The sequence below is a fragment of the Mytilus trossulus genome, chromosome 3 (genome assembly GCF_036588685.1).
Source record: "Mytilus trossulus isolate FHL-02 chromosome 3, PNRI_Mtr1.1.1.hap1, whole genome shotgun sequence".
Classification (NCBI taxonomy): Eukaryota; Metazoa; Mollusca; class Bivalvia; order Mytilida; family Mytilidae; genus Mytilus; species Mytilus trossulus.
Genome location: NC_086375.1, coordinates 19,240,689 through 19,260,817, shown reverse-complemented (window position 1 = coordinate 19,260,817; position 20,129 = coordinate 19,240,689). Strand labels below are relative to the sequence as shown.

The window sequence follows — 20,129 nt, the reverse complement described above, 5'->3', positions numbered from 1 at the left end:
GTAAAATGGTGTTTCCATTCACGATGTTACATTTACTCATGAACCATTCAATCTAAGCTTTTCAAATTTTAATATGATGATACTGATGACAAAATGGAGGTCACATTTGATATTGACGATTTTCACTTTCACCATTCATCAGTAATGGTTCTTGTGATATTGCCAGGACACAAATAAATGTTAATAAATCCGGTTTGCTGTCGTTGTGACAGCCTCTTGTCTTATTTTAGTCTGCCTCATCCAAATGTTTTAAAATTTATTCACATACCTATTATCGAGACTGACTCAGATCAAGTCCAAATTTGGGTAGGGTCACTTTTACTGTTCTTCAGTTATGTCCCTTCATAACTTTACAGGATATACTTGCAGGGGCATCATTTGTGTCCCATGGACACATTCCACATTTATTCAAATTTAGATATGTTGTTTCCTGTGACTAAATGAAGGTCAAGCCCATTTTTCATGATTTTAGCTTTTCTGGTTGTAGAGTTGTTACCTTTTTTAGTAGTCAACCATGTGGTTGAGAGGAAATAATTCGCTATGTACAGTCATTATTCCTCCACAATCAGTGTAAAACATTTAGAATATAAATGTCGTGGAATTACAATTGTTTTAGGGAATCAACACAGGTTTATGGGGTTAGGTCAATGAGACAGCAATCCAATGATATCAAAAATGAAATAACCAAACACAAATATTGGTTATGATAGTTATATACAAATTTATTGAAGTTAATTGATTAATGATATTATATCTTGTTTGCTTTCAAACTTGCAGATTGCCATTTCCTGTATGGATAATCAGTTACTGAAATATAGTGCTAAGGATCATTTCTTTAAAGCTCTGTTATGTCACTTGTGTGTAGATCTATTGAATGGTCAGCAGGCTGCACAGAAATATGTGGAGATGTTTCCACAGTTTGCCGATTCTAGAGAATATAAATTAGTAAAGGTAAGACAAGATCATTAGGTCCGAGAACACAATTAATTCGTAGTGCATTTCTTTTAGAACATAAATGAAAATTAAAAAAATCCCACCTGCGCTTTCTCAAAGAAACTTTTGCAGTGTGTTGTACTACTTTTGGGACAAATTATATCTAATTTATAGAAAACTTCATCGCCTCTAACTCAAAATATGGACAATTTTTTGTTTAGGGCGTCTTGAAATCTTTTGACAGCTTCCGAAGTGCTCATTTTCAACCTTTTTCAGCTGGACCAAATCACTACTTTCCTATAAAATTTTGGACCCAAATTTTTTTACAGTGTCATTTCATCCCCCTATTTGCAATTTGAGGCATTGAACATGGAGAAATAAATTTGGAAGGGGTATAAAAATTAATGGCAAGTAACCTACTGTCAACACTAGGGACTATATTTGTGGAACAACGAAAATCAAGGGACGACAATGGTGGTCTTGGACCTAATAGGGTAGAAAGAGTTGACAAATCTTCAAAAAACTTGGTATGAATAAAGCTTAATGTATTATAACACTGCTTACAAAGTTTCATGACAATAGGATGTATATTATAGAAATTAAGTTAAGTTCTATACTCATCTTTGCATGTAAAATTTTGACGTTAAAATTGAAAAATTTCAACTATCAACATTTGGGGCTTTAAAAATTAAAATGTTGCAAAAAAATACTTTTTAAATGCATTAATATATAACTTATCATGTACTAAAAGCAATAGAGTACTCATTTGATTTATCAGACTTGGTATAATTATTCAAAAGTCAAATTTATATGAGCCTGCGCCTAAAAAATTAGGTTTTTCAATGAAGGGGGGCCTTACATGAAGATGTAATATTTTCCAGCAATTTTAAATTTGTGAAGCTTTTTGGTTATAAATAATCCTTACATATGTATTTAAAGTACTTTAAATGGAAAGAAAATTTACAAATAACATATCATATTAGTTCAAAAGGGTCTTAGGCCAAGTAAGACTGGAAAAAAATTAGGGTCAATTTAGGCCGTGCCACATATTTACATTAAAAAATGCATATTGAGGCTATAAGAAATAAAAATTTGTGTGTTTTTTATCATTTCTATACTCATGTGACATGATACAACAAATCTGAGCACAAAAAGACTCTTGCAATTAACTTTTCTTACAAGCAGTATGGGCTGAAACAAAGATTTTGGCCTTTTTAGGGAAAAACTTGCATGCAATTTATTCTCAACAGGCTTATATTTAAACCACTTGCTATCCTACAGAAGAAAAGAAATATATTATGTGAAATGGAACAGGTACAATAGACATTGTAAAGTGCATTTGATACAAATTTAGTGAGGTCTCTAATATGGACATCAAATTTTATATACCAAGCTCCCCACTATTGACTTCATCCAAACAAGGCGTTAGACAAGGGTCATTTATACAACACATTTTGCACATTTTATCTAAGATAAACTTCTTTTCTGTAGATTCAGAGTTCATAAATAAGTAAAAGAAGCAGATAAAGGCATAGAAACACAAATATTGCCACATAAAAACCTGTCAGATAGAAAGTCAGGATGCCGTTTATGCATCAATATTGAAAAAGTTATAAAATGCCTATTTTGATCATAAAATGCCAAAATTGGAAGTTTTTGTAGAAATTCTATAAAATAAAAGTTTAAATCCTTTAGTTTCATGCTATTTGACAAGTTGACACCATCAAATCATTTAGGGAAGTTGCCAGAGTACAAATTCTATATTTACAGATTTCACCTCTTAGGTCCGAGAACACAATTAATTCGTAGTGCATTTCTTTTAGAACATAAATGAAAATTAAAAAAATCCCACCTGCGCTTTCTCAAAGAAACTTTTGCAGTGTGTTGTACTACTTTTGGGACAAATTATATCAAATTTATAGAAAACTTCATCGCCTCTAACTCAAAATATGGACAATTTTATGATTAGGGCGTCTTGAAATCTTTTGACAGCTTCCGAAGTGCTCATTTTCAACCTTTTTCAGCTGGACCAAATCACTACTTTCCTATAAAATTTTGGACCCAAATTTTTTTACAGTGTCATTTCATCCCCCTATTTGCAATTTGAGGCATTGAACATGGAGAAATAAATTTGGAAGGGGTATAAAAATTAATGGCAAGTAACCTACTGTCAACACTAGGGACTATATTTGTGAACAAAGAAAAAAATCAAGGGACGACAATGGTGGTCTCGGACCATTAACAGATTCCTTCATCTCATTTATCAATGTTTCAGTATTTGATGATTAGGTTAATTTCTCATTTGATAAAGGCATAAGGTCAACTGTATTTGGTATTTTGATGTTCATGTATATCTTGCACGGTTCAATTGACCTTTACCTCATTTTCATTGTACATTGGTCCACGTTTAGTTTTGGTGATAAGTTTGTTTTTCAGATGGTATTACTGTGCTTATCAAGTAGTATCACATTAGCAAAGGGCTAAAACAATTTTCCAAATTGCAGGCTCAACCTCTGGTCGATTCAAGCTGAATTCAGTGACACATTTGATTTGAATTTTTTGGTTTATAGATATTGTTTGTGAAAGATTCTGTATGGTCGGTTTGGAAGTTGTTTTTTTTAGATTTACAACACTCAAATATAATTGGAATTACTGTGTACTTCAGCTTTATAACAATATTTCTTCTCTGCTGTTTTGGACATACAATGCATGTCATTGCCATATAAGTTTTTGCTTTATTTTTTACTTATCATTGTTTTCTTTTTGACAGGTCCTTTTCATAAACAAGGAAAAAATAGCTTCAAATTACAAAACTGTTTAATACAATAATTTATGGTGGTTGCTACTTCACAGATAATTTATGTTGAGCCTGTAAATTGTAGCTTGCTAAATCAAGACATTTTAAGTGTACCTAGATTCCATCCTCAGAGTTGTTTAGGTTTAGTCAGTGGTTAAAGTTTTCAGTCATCAATAACTTTGTCAAACCTTTGTGGTATTTTGATTCACTTTAAGGATGTATTCTTCTGACTTTCAAGTCTCATTCAGTCTCGTTGAAATCTCGTTTTTGAATTATTTCCAAAACATGTGATACAAGTGGAAAATTTCAATGAATTTTAAAAATATATTAATCAAACATTACTCTGTAAAAAAAATGTTTATATACAATGAATGGTTTTTGAGTAATCAAGATTCAAATTTTACGACCAATCAAGTCAATAATTTTAGCCGAAATTTTGAGAAAATGGGTGAGGGATACAAAAAATTGATTTTACAAGAATCATGAACATCCCATATCATTTTGGTCTTTTCCAATTTCTTAGATATGGATTTTTTCAATCATTTATAACAAAAAAGTTGAAATAATAGGCATTTTGTTCTTAAAACTGAGAAAAATCATAAATATAGAAAATTGACAACATGGTAAATTTTACACAAAAAAGCGTCAAAATATGATAAAACTTTCTTATATTAACACCTACCTATAGTTTTTATACGACCGCAAATTTTGAAAAAAAAATTCGTCGTATATTGCTATCACGTTGGCGTCGTCGTCTGCGTCGTCGTCGTCCGAATACTTTTAGTTTTCGCACTCTAACTTTAGTAAAAGTGAATAGAAATCTATGAAATTTTAACACAAGGTTTATGCCCACAAAAGGAAGGTTGGTATTGATTTTGGGAGTTTTGGTCCCAACATTTTAGGAATTAGGGGCCAAAAAGGGCCAAATAAGCATTTTCTTGGTATTCGCGCTATAACTTTAGTTTAAGTTAATAGAAATCTATGAAATTTTGACACAAGGTTTATGACCACAAAAGAAAGGTTGGGATTGATTTTGGGAGTTTTGGTTTCAACAGTTTAGGAATTAGGGGCCAAAAAAGGGCCCAAATAAGCATTATTCTTGGTTTTCACACAATAACTTTAGTTTAAGTTAATAGAAATCAATGAAATTTAGACACAATGTTTATGACCACAAAAGGAAGGTTGGTATTGATTTTGGGAGTTAAGGTCCCAACAGTTTAGGAATGAGGGGCCAAAAAGGGACCCAAATAAGCATTTTTCTTGGTTTTCGCACCATAACTTTAGTATAAGAAAATAGAAATCCATGAAATTTAAACACAAGGTTTATGACCATAAAAGGAAGGTTGGTATTGATTTTGGGAGTTTTGGTCCTAACAGTTTAGGAAAAAGGGGCCCAAAGGGTCCAAAATTAAACTTTGTTTGATTTCATCAAGAATTGAATAATTGGGGTTCTTTGATATGCGGAATATAACTGTGTATGTAGATTCTTAATTTTTAGTCCCATTTTCAAATTGGTCTACATTAAGGTCCAAAGGGTCCAAAATTAAACTTAGTTTGATTTTGACAAAAAATGAATCGGTTGGGTTCTTTGATATGCTGAATCTAAAAATGTATTTAGATTCTTGATTATTGGCCCAGTTTTCAAGTTGGTCCAAATCGGGGTCCAAAATTAAACTTTGTTTGATTTCATTAAAAATTGAATAAATGGGGTTCTTTGATATGCCAAATCTAACTGTGTATGTAGATTCTTCATTTTTGGTCCTGTTTTCAAATTGGTCTACATTAAAGTCCAAAGGGTCCAAAATTAAACTTAGTTTGATTTTAACAAAAATTGAAATCTTGGGGTTCTTTGATATGCTGAATCCAAACATGTACTTAGATTTTTGATTATGGGCCCAGTTTTCAAGTTGGTCCAAATCAGGATCTAAAATATTATATTAAGTATTGTGCAATAGCAAGTCTTTTCAATTGCACAGTATTGCACAAAGGCAAGAAATATCTAATTGCACAGTATTGTGAAATAGCAATATTTTTTTTTAATTAGAGTTATCTTTCTTTGTCCAGAATAGTAAGCAAGAAATATCTAATTGCACAATATTGTGAAATAGCAATATTTGTTTTTAATTGGAGTTATCTTTCTTTGTCCAGAATCAACTCAAATCTTTGTTATATACAATGTATATTCACTTTTTACTACCAACTGATAAATTAAAATAATCTTTAACATTCAGTGATAACAAGCAGTTTTTTTTACATCTTAATATTTTATGATGTATTTAAATGAGTAGTTATTGTTGCAAACTCCATTAGAAATTTAATTGAGATTAATTTGGAATAAGGGAAAGGGGGATGTGATTAAAAAAATTGGGTTCAATTTTCTCATTTGAAATGAAATTTCATAAATAAAATGAAAATTTCTTCAAACATTTTTTTGAGAGGATTAATATTCAACAGCATAGTGAATTGCTCTAAGAGAAAATACAAATTTTAAGTTCATTAGAACACATTCATTCTGTGTCAGAAACCTATGCTGTGTCAACTATTTAATCACAATCCAAATTTAGAGCTGAATCCAGCTTGAATGTTGTGTCCATACTTGCCCCAACCGTTCAGGGTTCAACCTCTGCGGTCGTATAAAGCTACGCCCTGCGGAGCATCTGGTTTTAAATAAAATTTATTCAGATTGGTCCACTTCATCTTTATAGAAAGTATGAAAAAAAGTTTAATTGTGGAACTGTGATTTTTTTTCACGATAATAGCCCAAAAATAGGTAAAAGTCGATGAAAAATGGGAAAATCATCAAAATTGGACATTTTCAAAGGGCCGTAGCAAAAAAAGAAGTGCACCACCATATGATTTTTTCTTCACCAATTATTTTGTTATAGACTTTTAAACCCAAAAATCAGGTTAAGAAAAAAAGTTTAATTCTAGAAATTTTTGGCTCCTCAGAGGTGTACATCCTTAAGTCATCATTACAATTTATACTGACAGCAGCAATCATAGGTGACACAGGGTTCAGCAGAATCCTTTACAAAATCAGGAAAATGGGTTAATCAATCCATAAGCCAATAAATAAAGAAACCCTTGCCTAATTAGTTATCAAAAGTACCAGGATTATAATTTAATACGCTGGACGCACATTTCATCTACATAAGACTCATCAGTTCCTAAGTTAGCTTGAATACCTTTATCAGTAATTGATATTGTATTTATATTGTTTAGAAATTAATGGAAGCAGTGGAAGAAGAAAATGCTGATACTTTTACAGATGCTGTTAAAGAGTATGATAGTATTTCACGATTAGATCAGTGGACTACAACAATATTACTAAGGATCAAGAAAAATGTCAGTGATGAAGACTTGCGTTAATTTATATCATTACTTTATTTCATTAATCATTTGTGAAATTACGTTAATTCTTTTGTTATAATGATGTATACATAAATGTTTGACCTAATGTAACTTAGTGATTATAATGAAAAGTTATTTATTACTGGTCTTTTGATTTATTATTTGTTTGAAAAATTATGAAATGCATGCAAACACTCAAATTAAGGTTGTATGGGAGTACGATCAAATGATAGATTTTTTTATACTTTGCCAAAATGAAGTAAACATGGTGATACATTTTAAAATGTAATGAAAAATCCATGTAGATTTGTACAGTTCTGAGTTACCTCACTTAATATGCAAAGTTCTTTTAACAAGTAACACTCCTGCATCCATATTATCTGACTTTATAACGAAATTTTAGAATATTGTGTTCAGCTTTTTTACAATTCAAGATGGCAGAAAACTCCCATACTACCGTAAAAAGACACACATGAATTATTTATATCAACGTATATTCTGCCTTCATGTTAAAGGGGCACTAGATGTTAAATTCATGTTCACCAATTTGACCTTAATTCTCATATTTGATTTACAACAATGTAAAACATTTATCCAAACTATCAAAAGTCTAAATAAACAGTATTCAGAGCATGGCGTAGATAATATGTAGGTTTGTTTCGTGTGTACGTTAGTCCAGACGCCATCTAATTAACTATTGATTTGACCTCAGATTACCATATAAGCGATGTAAACTTAAATAACGATATGAATAGATTAAACCAACATGTGCAATTAGATTTTTATAGGTCTGTTTGATTTTATCTTATAGATTAAAAATTTATGGGTCTCATTGTTTTTAACCGTATAAGAATGATTTTATATAGATCGAATCAGTAATCAAATGATTTACCGTAGTTTTACTTTCATTGTTGACATTCTTTTTCTTTAAATAACATGTACACGTATAATGCATGCGTTGTCAATCTCTAGCTAGGGGTTTAATTGAAGTTCACATGAATACGGATTTAATGAGGTCGACTAATTCACTTGCAAGTGAAACAGTAATTATCAATGTTTCATCGCTGAATTTGACAAAATTGAACCGTTTTGGCTGCTCAAAGCGAATTATTATTTCACTGTTTCGCTTTCATTATTGATTGAACAAAAAAAATCTTACTTAAGATTTGTTATATATCTCGTAGCTAGTGCCCCTTTAAGAATTGCAGTCTTTTTTGTATTATGATTAAGATTATATTCAAATTATTTCAGGAGTTTTATATGTACGTTTTAAGTTTTTGAGAAATGTATTATCAACTAAAATGTGTGGTGGTTTTTTTTCATTCCAATTAACATGTGTTGGTATGTATTACTATGTATTAATGAGTCAAAGGTATATAGTTATCCCCATGTCTGTCCCTTCCTCCTTCGCACTTTTGATTTCAGATGAAAGATAGAGAACGATTTTGGTTTGTAAGCTCTTCATTTTTAGCTCACCTGTCCTGAAGTGCCAAGTGAGTTTTTCTCATGACATCACTTGGCGTATGTCATATTTCATTGTTGTACGTTGTCCGTTAACTTTTACAAAAATCCTCTCCTGTGAAACTATCACTGGTTTTGAACTGATCACTCTTAATTGCAGTTACGGTGATCCCAACATGGCAGAGCCCAAAACAGGTAAAATCGTCTTTTTGTAATTTCTCAGTGTACATGTGTTTTTTAAAAGGATTACTCAGTTGCTAGGTTGATATGTATGTATTGTTGTTTGTGTTTGTTGTTTGTGTGTGTTCTTAAAATCATAAGTGACCTTGTTACCGAAATAATAGCCTTTGAAAATTTACAGAAGATATTTTGACCTTTGAAAACTCTAAAGAGCATGTGTTGCTCACCTTGGTCTATGTGCATATCATAAACAAAGGACATATTGTTTAAAATTTACTATAAAGGGCAATAACTCCTTAAGGGGTCAATTGACCATTTTGATCATGTTGTTTTTACAGTCAATTTCAACAAATTCATTGTGGCAAATTTTTGTAATCTTTTACAAAAATCTTCTCCTCTGAAACTGCATTTTACCCTATGTACTTTTTTTAGCCATGTCCGCCATCTTGGCTCCCAGGCAGGGTCATCGGACACATTTTTAAAACTAGATACCCTAATGATGATTGCGGACAAGTTTGGTAAAATTCGTCTTTGCAGTTTCAGAAGAGAAGATTTTTGTAAAAGATTACAAAAAATTTACGAAAAATTGTTAAAAATTAACTGTAAAGGGCAAACACTCCTTAAGGGGTCATGTTATTTTTTTGTAGATCTTACTATGCTGAACATTATTGCTGTTTACAGTTTATCTCTATCTATAATAATGTCAAGATAATAAACAAAAACAGCAAATTTTCCTTAAAATTACCAATTCAGGGGCAGCATCCCAAAAACGAGTTGTTCAATTCATCTGAAATTTCAGGGCAGATAGAGCTTGACCTGATTTGCTCTAAATGCTTTGGTTTCAGGGATATAAGCCAAAATCTACATTTTACCTCTATGTGCTATTTTTAGCCATGGCGGCTATCTTGGTTGGTTGGCTGGGTCACTGGACACATTTTTAAGACTAAATACCAAAATGATGATTGTGGCAAAGTTTGGTCAAATTGACCCAGTAGTTTCAGAGGAGAAGATTTTTGTAACAGTTAACAACAACGCCAGACTCCTAGTGATGAGAAAATAAAATTGAGAATGGAAATGGGGAATGTGTCAAAGAGACAACAACCCGACCAAAGAAAAAAACAACAGCAGAAGGTCAACAAGGGGTCTTCAATGTAGCAAGAAATTCCGGCACCCGCAGGCGTCCTTCAGCTAGCCCCTTAACAAATATATACTAGTTCAGTGATAATGAACGCCATACTAATTTTCAAATTGTACACAAGAAACTAAAATTCAAATAATACCAGACTAACAAAGGCCAGAGGCTCCTGACTTGGGACAGGCGCAAAAATGTGGCGGGGTTAAACATGTTTGTGAGATCTCAACCCTCCCCCTATACCTCTAGCCAATGTAGAAAAGAAAACGCATAACAATACGCACATTAAAATTCAGTTCAAGAGAAGTCCGAGCTCACTTGGTCCTTTGGGCCAGGTGAGCTAAAAATAGTAGAGCATATAAATTTTCCATTCTATGATAAAAAAAAAAATCAAAACTTCATAGTGAAAGTGGACAGTTTCAGCCATAAAAAGAGTTCTTTTGGAAAATTGCATTGTCAATATTTACAGAAATGCAACCTCTACCTGTAATATTTTCATTGTTAGTTAGATAATACAACATCTAGGTACAAAGAGTCCTAAATTAAATGTTTAACCAACAATTGAATTCTTGGCTTCTTTGATATGGTGATTTAAACATGTTTGCGTGTTAAATCAATTTTGGAGAACTAATTCATTAACCATTACATTTGTACACCAATCGTTACAAGAATAAGGTAGACAAGTCAGCTTCTACTAAGAATAATCATGTGTATCAAGAAAAGTGCTGTAGCAATTATTTACATGATGAAATAAAATCTGTCCATGTAATAGCAAAATGACTTTCTTACTCTTAGTGCTAGTCCAAAATGCTGACAAACCAAAAATCTCAAATGTTATTACCTCAATGCTAAATTTCACAGCATCAACTGTAAAATGTGTTACAGGGTTATAAGCACCTCTATGAATCTAGTGTATTTAAACTTTTTATTTCTGTCGTTATACTGCTATTGTTATATCCCCACCATTTAAAGTTTTACCCTTTTTTGTCTGTAAATTAAAGTACGCACGTCCCTTACTTGTACATACATCCGTACATCCATAAATTGGTTTCTGGTCTCTAACTTAGTTTTCCAAAACCAAATTTTATGAAACTTATAGGCAATACTTATTTCCACAAAACACAGGTCAAGTTAAATTTTGGTCTCCAACTTTAGTTTGTCTCAAACAAATGTTATGAAACTTATACACAATGCTCATTATCACAAAACACTGATTAAATTTGAGTTATGGTTGTGTCAGTTTTACTGTTCCAGAGTTATACCCCTTTATAAATTCAAAAATTGTAATTGTTGTCGAGCCAACGACTTTTGTCGAAAAAGCGAGACCATTGTAAATTTTTTAACAAGAATGTGTCCATAGAACACTATCATTTCTATTAATTAAATGATATTAATGGTATTAAAATTGAAAAGATCATATCATAGGGAACATGTGTACTATCTTTCAAGTTGATATGGCTTCAACTTCATCAAAATCTACCCTGACCAAAAACTATAACATGACAGACCAAAAACCGGGAAAGAAACGTCTGACAAACAAACGGACACATGGACCAAAAACATACTGCCCATGGGGCATACAAATTGTATGTAAAATTCATATACAAGTTTTCAAGTTTTATTTAAATACATGATTAATAATCCCAGTGTACATTTAAGTGCAGTAATGTAACAATAACACAATGTAATTATAGACACAAATGCAGTTCTGCCAACTTTTCATGAAGCAAATGCGTGAGATTTGGCCAAAATTGAAAAGATCAAACTGGAGAAAAAAAAAAGATCAAAGGAAAATGCCGCCAAAAAAGCACGAACATGCGTGAGACTTGGCATGAGCCCTGCAAATGTTATTGTTATATCAGTACTTACCCAACCCTGCATTTCGGCAATTAGTCTCCAATGTATCAAGACTTATTTTAATATCTTTATATTTCAATGGAACGATAGCCAGTGCCTTTAAAATGACTCAATTTTCACGTTGGTGGACAATAATATAATTTTGAAAGATCAATACAGCCCAATAAATTGTATTAATTCACACGAAATGTATCACGTACATATCTTCATCACAATAAAGCAAACAATTTACTCTATTTTTTTTTTTATATATGTTGTCTGGGAACAGTATATCTAATCAATATATGTGTTCCTGATGTTGCCGTGTGTACAAATTATGATTTGTACAGTATTTTTGTACAAGTTATCAGTATTTTGTGGGTTTTTTTCATAGTTAGATAAAGTCAGCACAGTGTCTTTGGTTATGCTTATGACTGTTTTATATCCACAACTTTATGCTAGCCTTGCACATAGTACTGACACAAAGTTTATATAAAAACACTAAAATATATTTTGTGGACAAAGAATTTAGATTAGTCAAAAAATAAAATATTATCTAAATTACTCAATGTTCTCAATGTAGATTTATGACATGATTTTATGACAAATGCTTTATTTCAGGTTCAAGTATATTAATTTGTGAGTACAGCATCGAACTGGTTAATTTTTCAAGATAAACTTGTATCAATTAACTGGTGAAAGCAGGTGTGCATCAAAATACTGACAACTTGTACAATAACCTTACGTAAATTATAATGTGTACGAAATGTCAAAAACATATATATCTCAAGAAATGTCAGTGGCATAAATACAAAAGAAAAGTCAAAATATAGAATATGACCTTGGCGCTTGGTATTCATCTCAATTGACCACATGGACTCAATTCAAAATACTTACGGTTTATTATCTATTCATGTATATTGTTTGTCCCTATGAAGCATTTAATGATAACGGTTAAGGCCATTACCCCCAAAATCAATCCCAACTTTCCTTTTTTGCATACCTTGTGGTACAACTACAAAAAGATCCATACACTTAAACAATCAAATTGCTTGAAAGCACTGAACGGTAATGATTGCTTAAATTCATCAGTGGGAAGTAAAATTAAATATTGCATAGGTTGTTGTTGATTTAACAGCAATTATAGACAAAGGAAGATAACTCCAATTTTTACAGATGAGGATAACAATGACATAATTTATATTTTTTGAACAGATATTAGATTCCTGCACCTTGTAAAAACTATGTAATTATCTTGACAAGTGAAACATCATTTTGTGCCTTGAATATCTGAGCATAAATTACATTGATAAAATTGTGGAAATGTTCAAGGATAGTATGTATAGAATGTTTAGGTTAATGCACTATATTTTGTGTATCAAAAAAGGGAGCAATCAGCCTTAGAATATTCAGATTTTGATTGCATTTCAGGCAATCTTTACCTAAAAATCAAGAAACAAGAAAAATGTTTGTTTATGGCTCTCTTTTTTTTTTTATTATTTCTAAACAAAACAACAAGCTCGAAAATCAATCACAACCTTCCTGTACAATTTTACAGAGATTCATTCATGCACATCAGTGGAGGATCTAGGCGGGGGCGTGGCGGGTGTGCGCCCCCCCCCCCCCCCCCCCATAAAATTTGCAAAGCATGGGTTGTCTTCAACTTGTTTCAGTATCCGAAGAGACCATTCCTTCTTAACATTCAAAGTATATAAAACAGTCAGTTTAACCATGGACTTTCTATACAAAGTAACTTAGTAACAGAATCAACGTGTTTACTAATCAACTGACCTAAGATTTATTTAAGTTCTATAAATATTATATACTTCAAAGGAAGGTGTCAAATGCAGAGCTGCATTTGACTGGAAAAAAAATGTTTTTAGCAGTTAAAGTACAAAAAATTGTTACATTGTATTTGCCGTTTTTATAATCAATTTCTTTGATAATCGAAGTGCCAAATTATGTATACCGTACTACATGCATGGCCGGGATCTCCACAAAATTTTGAATTTAGTGGTTTGTTGCAAACACAGTATATATAAAGTCTGGCACGACCTCCGAAAATCCAAAAAGAAAATACAGATATTATGAAAGGACAATTGAAAATCACGGCGAAAAGTAGAAATTTTCGTTTACAAAATCTAATACTAGTAGGCTAGTATTGTGACCTGATGTGATCTGTCCTGTCTCACTTTGCTTCCATCGATCCGCCCGTCTATCTATCAACTCTTTACATTTCCATCGCCCTAACCAAGTTTGTCGGGGATGGTGTTGTGGAGTGTTAAAGTAATTCTTAAGTGAACCGGTTTCATTTCACATAATTTAAACCATGTTGAATGGCTAAGACACATTGACGATCTGCAAACAAGGCCTTCTTATTTTGGTAATGTTTCTTTTTTTATGTTTATCACAACTACCAGCACCAATGTCTTTCAAGGATTGATGGAATGAGATATTTATTAACTGATATTGATATATAGAATATTTTAGAAGTGCTGGTGTCTTGATTGTAGATTGGTTTGCATAGGAACACAGAATCAAAATAAAATGTTTGCATGATCTTCAGCTTCTGTTTTGGCTGGAGATTTATAACTGTAGCTTTATAACTCGATCATAGATATGCAATATGAATCTCTTACATGTAGTTCAAAAGTAATTGGTGTTAGGAGACTGTTGAAGATTTTTCAAGTTGTAGGAGACTTGCCATCATAACTCAGAGGTTTTTCGCGGGACAGGAACATATTGTTTTTCAGTCAGTCACTAGTGTTTGTAGATTGTTGTCAGGTTGAATTTAGGCGGTTTCTACTTGAAACTTTAATTTCTTGCTAACTATACCTCACAATAGTTCGAAACACCTACATTGCACCCCTTAAGAAGAATATTTAAAAAAAAAACCTCAAAAATAGAAATAATAGAAAAATTGCGCCCCCCCCCCCTAATCTGAAATTCTGGATACGCGCCCCTGCACATATTATACTCAATTTATTGTTTAGAACACAAATAGTAGTGCAACCAGAGGTCATTTTTTAAATCTTTAATGATCCGGAAGAACACACACCTAAATAGTATATCGATGGAAAGAGGAACACGTGTACAATAAGAAAAGTTGGGTCGTAAAAATCCAGAGTGGCCGTCACAATTTTGTTAAATTGAGGTCAAAGGTCAGACCTAAACATATCAATATTTCAACCATAAGCACAAATTGGAGAAATATTCTGATATTTATTCAATAGAATGCTACAAAAACAATTCAATCATAAGCATATACTATAAACGATGTTAAAACGACAAATTTGGCTACTTATATGAAGAGCTGCCATTACAAAATGGCGCTAATTTGGAACCTTTTGATTTTTTTCCATTTAAGACATAGCAAAAGAAGAAGTGGCCTTGTCCTTTTCACATCCATAAACTTTCATATTGTGTATAGTGTTTTACTATAGTATATTACAGAATTATGTTCTATACTATACAACACCAGATTATCAAATTATTTCAATATTTTTTCTATCTTTGAAAAAAACAAAATACAAGCGCTGAAACAGTGTTTTTAATTTTGCTTCTTAAAGGTTGTGTATTTTGTACAAATAAGTATCTAGTTATAGAAATACATATTGTGTATTTGCAAAGTCTGAACAGAGCAGTTATAACACAAAATATACTATAGTCACTCGAGGCGAATGCGAGGTTTAAAAAAAAATGAGTGTAAAACAAAGTCAGTTCGGTGCATGAACATTTTTTTAGTGGGATAATCCTGGTTAAAAAGATAACTCATTATTTTTTTAAGGGAAGGGTGAAAAATTATACGATGCAATGCCAATTTTCTATTGTTGTAATTCAAAATCAGTCATGATCCTTATATAACTTTTAAAAGCGACACAGACTAGCTCAAGTATTCATTAAATAGGGACAAGAATCAATCTCTTAGTCATCATATGCGGATTCAGTTAGCGTATAAGCATTACAAGACACTTCCTTTTTTTTTTATAAGAACAAGTTCGGCGCAGGACAGAGTTTGTTCAAAGCAAACAAAGTTTTTGAGTACAAATGCTATCTGGAGCGTAAATACCGTCATGATTCTGTCAAACTCGTCAGATATAGTCTTTCCTTTGCATAGGAAACACAAAAGCAATGCGAGTACAAAATTTTGATCAATGTTCGTGACCCATATTCCCATATGCATATGCATGATATATCTGCACTGCCAATCCAATATGTAATGGGGCGAATGTTGCTACAGAAACGATTGATTTTGTAATAGCCATACATTTTCAAATTTTTGTTATCTTTAGGGACAATATACGGTTAAGAAGCGCCGTAAATTTGTGTTATTTTTCATCAATTAACTAACAAATGAACTTTTGAGACTAGGTTCCGTGTTGAAACCGGACCGTGACCTATAATGGTTTACTTTTATAAATTGTGACTTGGATGGTGTTTTGTATCATTGGCACTCATACCACATCTTTCTATATCTATTACGAAGCTATGCGGGCATTATTTTAATAGAAATACCAAAACGAGGACATAGCTCATAAGAGCACTGGTGGCAGGGTGAAGTAATTGTTCTTCTTTTAATGTATCCTTGATATTTTCAGACACACTTTGGTGTAATTCTGAAAGTCTTGAAGGGACGAAAGATACCAAAGGGACGAAAGATACCAAAGGGACAGTCAAACTCACAAATCTAAAACAAACTGACAACGCCATGGCTAAAAATGAAAAAGACAAACAGACTAACAATAGAACACATGACACAACATAGAAAACTAAAGAATAAACAACACGAACCCCACCAAAAACTAGGGGTTATATCAGGTTCTCCGGAAGGGTAAACAAATCCTGCTCCACATGTGGCACCCGTCTTGTTGCTTATGTGATAACAAATCCGGTAAATATTCCAATTCGGTAGGTCACATTCATGAAAGGGAAGGGATTGTAGTTACGACGTAAGGAACATATCCGATATCATTTGTGAAACGGTTATTCCATAACGGTCAACCAACTCGTGATGGCGTCCGTAAAATTTACGAAGGTATGATTTCAACTTTACCTTTTGGAACTCTTGGTTTTATAGCTTCCTTGTGAGCAGCAACCCACTATCAAGAAAATCATGATAGGAAATGCAAGCACGGGAATATCGTATCAATTGGGAGATATATACCCCGTATGCAGGTGCTACTGGAATGTTGCTAGTTAGAAATGGAAAGTTCACAATTGGAAAACTGAAATCATCTCTTTTGTCGTAACATAGACTTTAATTTTCCTGCAGCAGATATGGCATCCCCTATATTGAGTTCAGAGCTAAACTCTATATTTCATATCCCTTGGCCCCAATGTGTCTGAAATGTAAGGTGTCACAATATCTAGTTAGTTCTGGAGTTTTGCAGTTTAGTAAGCATCAGAGACAAACTTGGGTAAAAGTGATCAGTATATGTAGAGGATGTGCTACATGAGAAAGGCTTTTTCTTATGGAAGAATAAATCAAATCACTAACAATCGTTATTAATGAACCGACACCAAGTTCGAATTCTAATTTTTCAGTAACTGTTTTACTTAATTGCACAGGTGTTGACTTCAATAAGTACTTGGTTATGCATAAATAAATGACTACTCACATTAATAAGCACACATTAAATAAACTCATCATAGATACCAGTTAAAAAGGCCAAATAAAGTACGAAGTTGAAGAGCATTCAGGACCAAAATTCCAAAATGTTTTGCCAAATACAGCTAAGGTAATCTATGCCTGAGGTAGAAAAGCCTTAGTATTTAAAAAAAAAAAAGACTGTCAACACGTTTAGGGGACTCAGGTTTGTGTAGTTTTCTGGTTTTTTTTAAAGGTTTTCATATTCAAACTACAAGGAAGAAACTGAGCGCGCGATCGTATAAAAGTGTCAGGTTGTGAGGATGCATGTCGATCATCACATATATGGATTTCTGTTGTTTCTAATTTAAAGTTCCCCAAGGGTGACTGGGGAAACGAAATATGGCCACTTGGTCTTCTCCCGACCGGCAGTAAAACGAAGTGGGACGTCGGTTTGGCTGTGCGGGATGAATCAAGTTCGCAGTCACGTCCAGTCAGAATGGAGACGTTAAATCCGATGCCTCCTGAAAAGGGAGTGACACATTATTTACACGTTAAAAACCTTGCAACAACTCTTTGAGGGGTCCGTAGGTGGCATGTTGCAATGGCAAATTCTGTCCCTATCCAATATACCATCATTTTGCCAGTGGCAGTTTAAATTTTCCCGACCATCATCCCGAATGGCCTCTATTGTGACAAAACCTACCTATTGTTTTTATTGTTAACTTGTCCTCGTCCTGAACATGCATTACATATTTGCCACTGGACGTTAGGTAGCAATAAACAGTTAGGAAAAAATACTAAAATTTGCCTTTATGAATTTTACCATCCCCTTTTCATTGCTTTCTGGCAATATCAAGCTTACTGTTTGTGTCATATATGGGCATATGTATGTAATCAGAACCTTCCATAGATTTTATTTCCAGTATATAAAATGGCAAAATATAATTTCTTTTTGGTGTATCCATGGCAACAATCTGCATTTCTTTGTTATAAAATATTGCAAAAAGGGGGGGAAAGATGTCACATATTCCCCCAAAATTTGGCTAAAAGTCGAATTTCAATCGCTTGAAGTAATACCTTTTCTGAAACTGTGTACCTATATCATTCAGCAAATCCAATGAAAATCATATGTCTTTCATCTCATTTTTTTGTAAAATTGCGTCAAAAACTTCGTGTAGAAAAAGAGTGTTTGTAAACAGTACATTAATTTCTGGACCGATGACCGGTCAAGCTATGAAAATACGGACTGTCAAACAGAAAACAGCCCATAAAACATGTAAAAAATAGTCTTAATGCTCTTATGAACCATCTTTGAAGGCTAAATTAGCACTCATCTGTCTAAAAATGAATTTTATTACACAATAACTTTCCTATTTAAAAAATCCACAGGGGCCATAATGCGAAACTAAACTCCTAACTGTGTATTGCTACCTTAATAGTAAATATTTTTTTCAAATTCTCCCTTTTAACTTATTTTCTGAGTTATGCTAGCTATTACGAGTAAAATGGCCTTTTATTTTAGAAAATTGGTTGAGTAATGAATATTTTATGAAGGTTAGCAGTTGACACTGAAACGCGACAAAAACAGATTTTTAAGAAAGGTGCCAAGTCAAAGTGTAAAATCTTGTCTCTACCTCAACTTTTAGCCAAATCTTAAAAACTGTACCTCTTTTGTAGGTTTTTTAATGTTGAATATCATAATAAGATCTCTGATGATGCAACATTGTACAAAATTTAGCAATTTCAAGCATAAAAAAGGTTAATCTTTATGCTTATTGCATACCAAAGACTTGATTAAAAAACTTGGTGATAAGGAATCAATTTCTTACATCTGATTTAAATATACATTTAATATATGCCAAAATGTAACATGAAATCTTGATAAAAACAATAATTTGATATATTCGCAAGAAAAAAATCAACGCGTTCAATACTTAGGTCACTACATGCAGCCCAATCCATCAGAAGCAAGAGTTAAGTCGATAGAGTACAAATATACGCCTAGTGTCAAAATGTCTAATTTTGGTTGCTAAGGACTGTAAACAATAAAATTGACACATATTGTCATTCTTAAACACTTAATTTACTCAGAAGTTGATTTTGAATCTAAATATCAATAGATTTGTGGCATGAAAAGTCTTAAATTATACAATTCTGAGCTTGGTAAGTATGCCATAAGGTAGCAATAAACAGTTAGGAAAAAATACTAAAATTTGCCTTTATGAATTTTACCATCCCCTTTTCATTGCTTTCTGGCAATATCAAGCTTACTGTTTGTGTCATATATGGGCATATGTATGTAATCAGAACCTTCCATAGATTTTATTTCCAGTATATAAAATGGCAAAATATAATTTCTTTTTGGTGTATCCATGGCAACAATCTGCATTTCTTTGTTATAAAATATTGCAAAAAGGGGGGGAAAGATGTCACATATTCCCCCAAAATTTGGCTAAAAGTCGAATTTCAATCGCTTGAAGTAATACCTTTTCTGAAACTGTGTACCTATATCATTCAGCAAATCCAATGAAAATCATATGTCTTTCATCTCATTTTTTTGTAAAATTGCGTCAAAAACTTCGTGTAGAAAAAGAGTGTTTGTAAACAGTACATTAATTTCTGGACCGATGACCGGTCAAGCTATGAAAATACGGACTGTCAAACAGAAAACAGCCCATAAAACATGTAAAAAATAGTCTTAATGCTCTTATGAACCATCTTTGAAGGCTAAATTAGCACTCATCTGTCTAAAAATGAATTTTATTACACAATAACTTTCCTATTTAAAAAATCCACAGGGGCCATAATGCGAAACTAAACTCCTAACTGTGTATTGCTACCTTAAGCAA

The 20,129-nt window shown here is 32.6% G+C and overlaps 1 protein-coding gene across 1 annotated transcript in view; it reads left to right on the top strand.

Moving 5' to 3' along the window:
* LOC134710326 (alpha-soluble NSF attachment protein-like) overlaps positions 1-7,696 on the top strand; it is a 43,574-nt gene extending 35,878 nt beyond the window's left edge. The window contains exons 8-9 of the mRNA XM_063570652.1: positions 778-951; positions 6,953-7,696. Of these exons, the coding sequence (XP_063426722.1) occupies positions 778-951; positions 6,953-7,099 (321 nt within the window). The 3' untranslated portion in view covers positions 7,100-7,696. The remainder of the gene's footprint in view (positions 1-777; positions 952-6,952) is intronic.
* Positions 7,697-20,129: the final 12,433 nt, after the last annotated feature.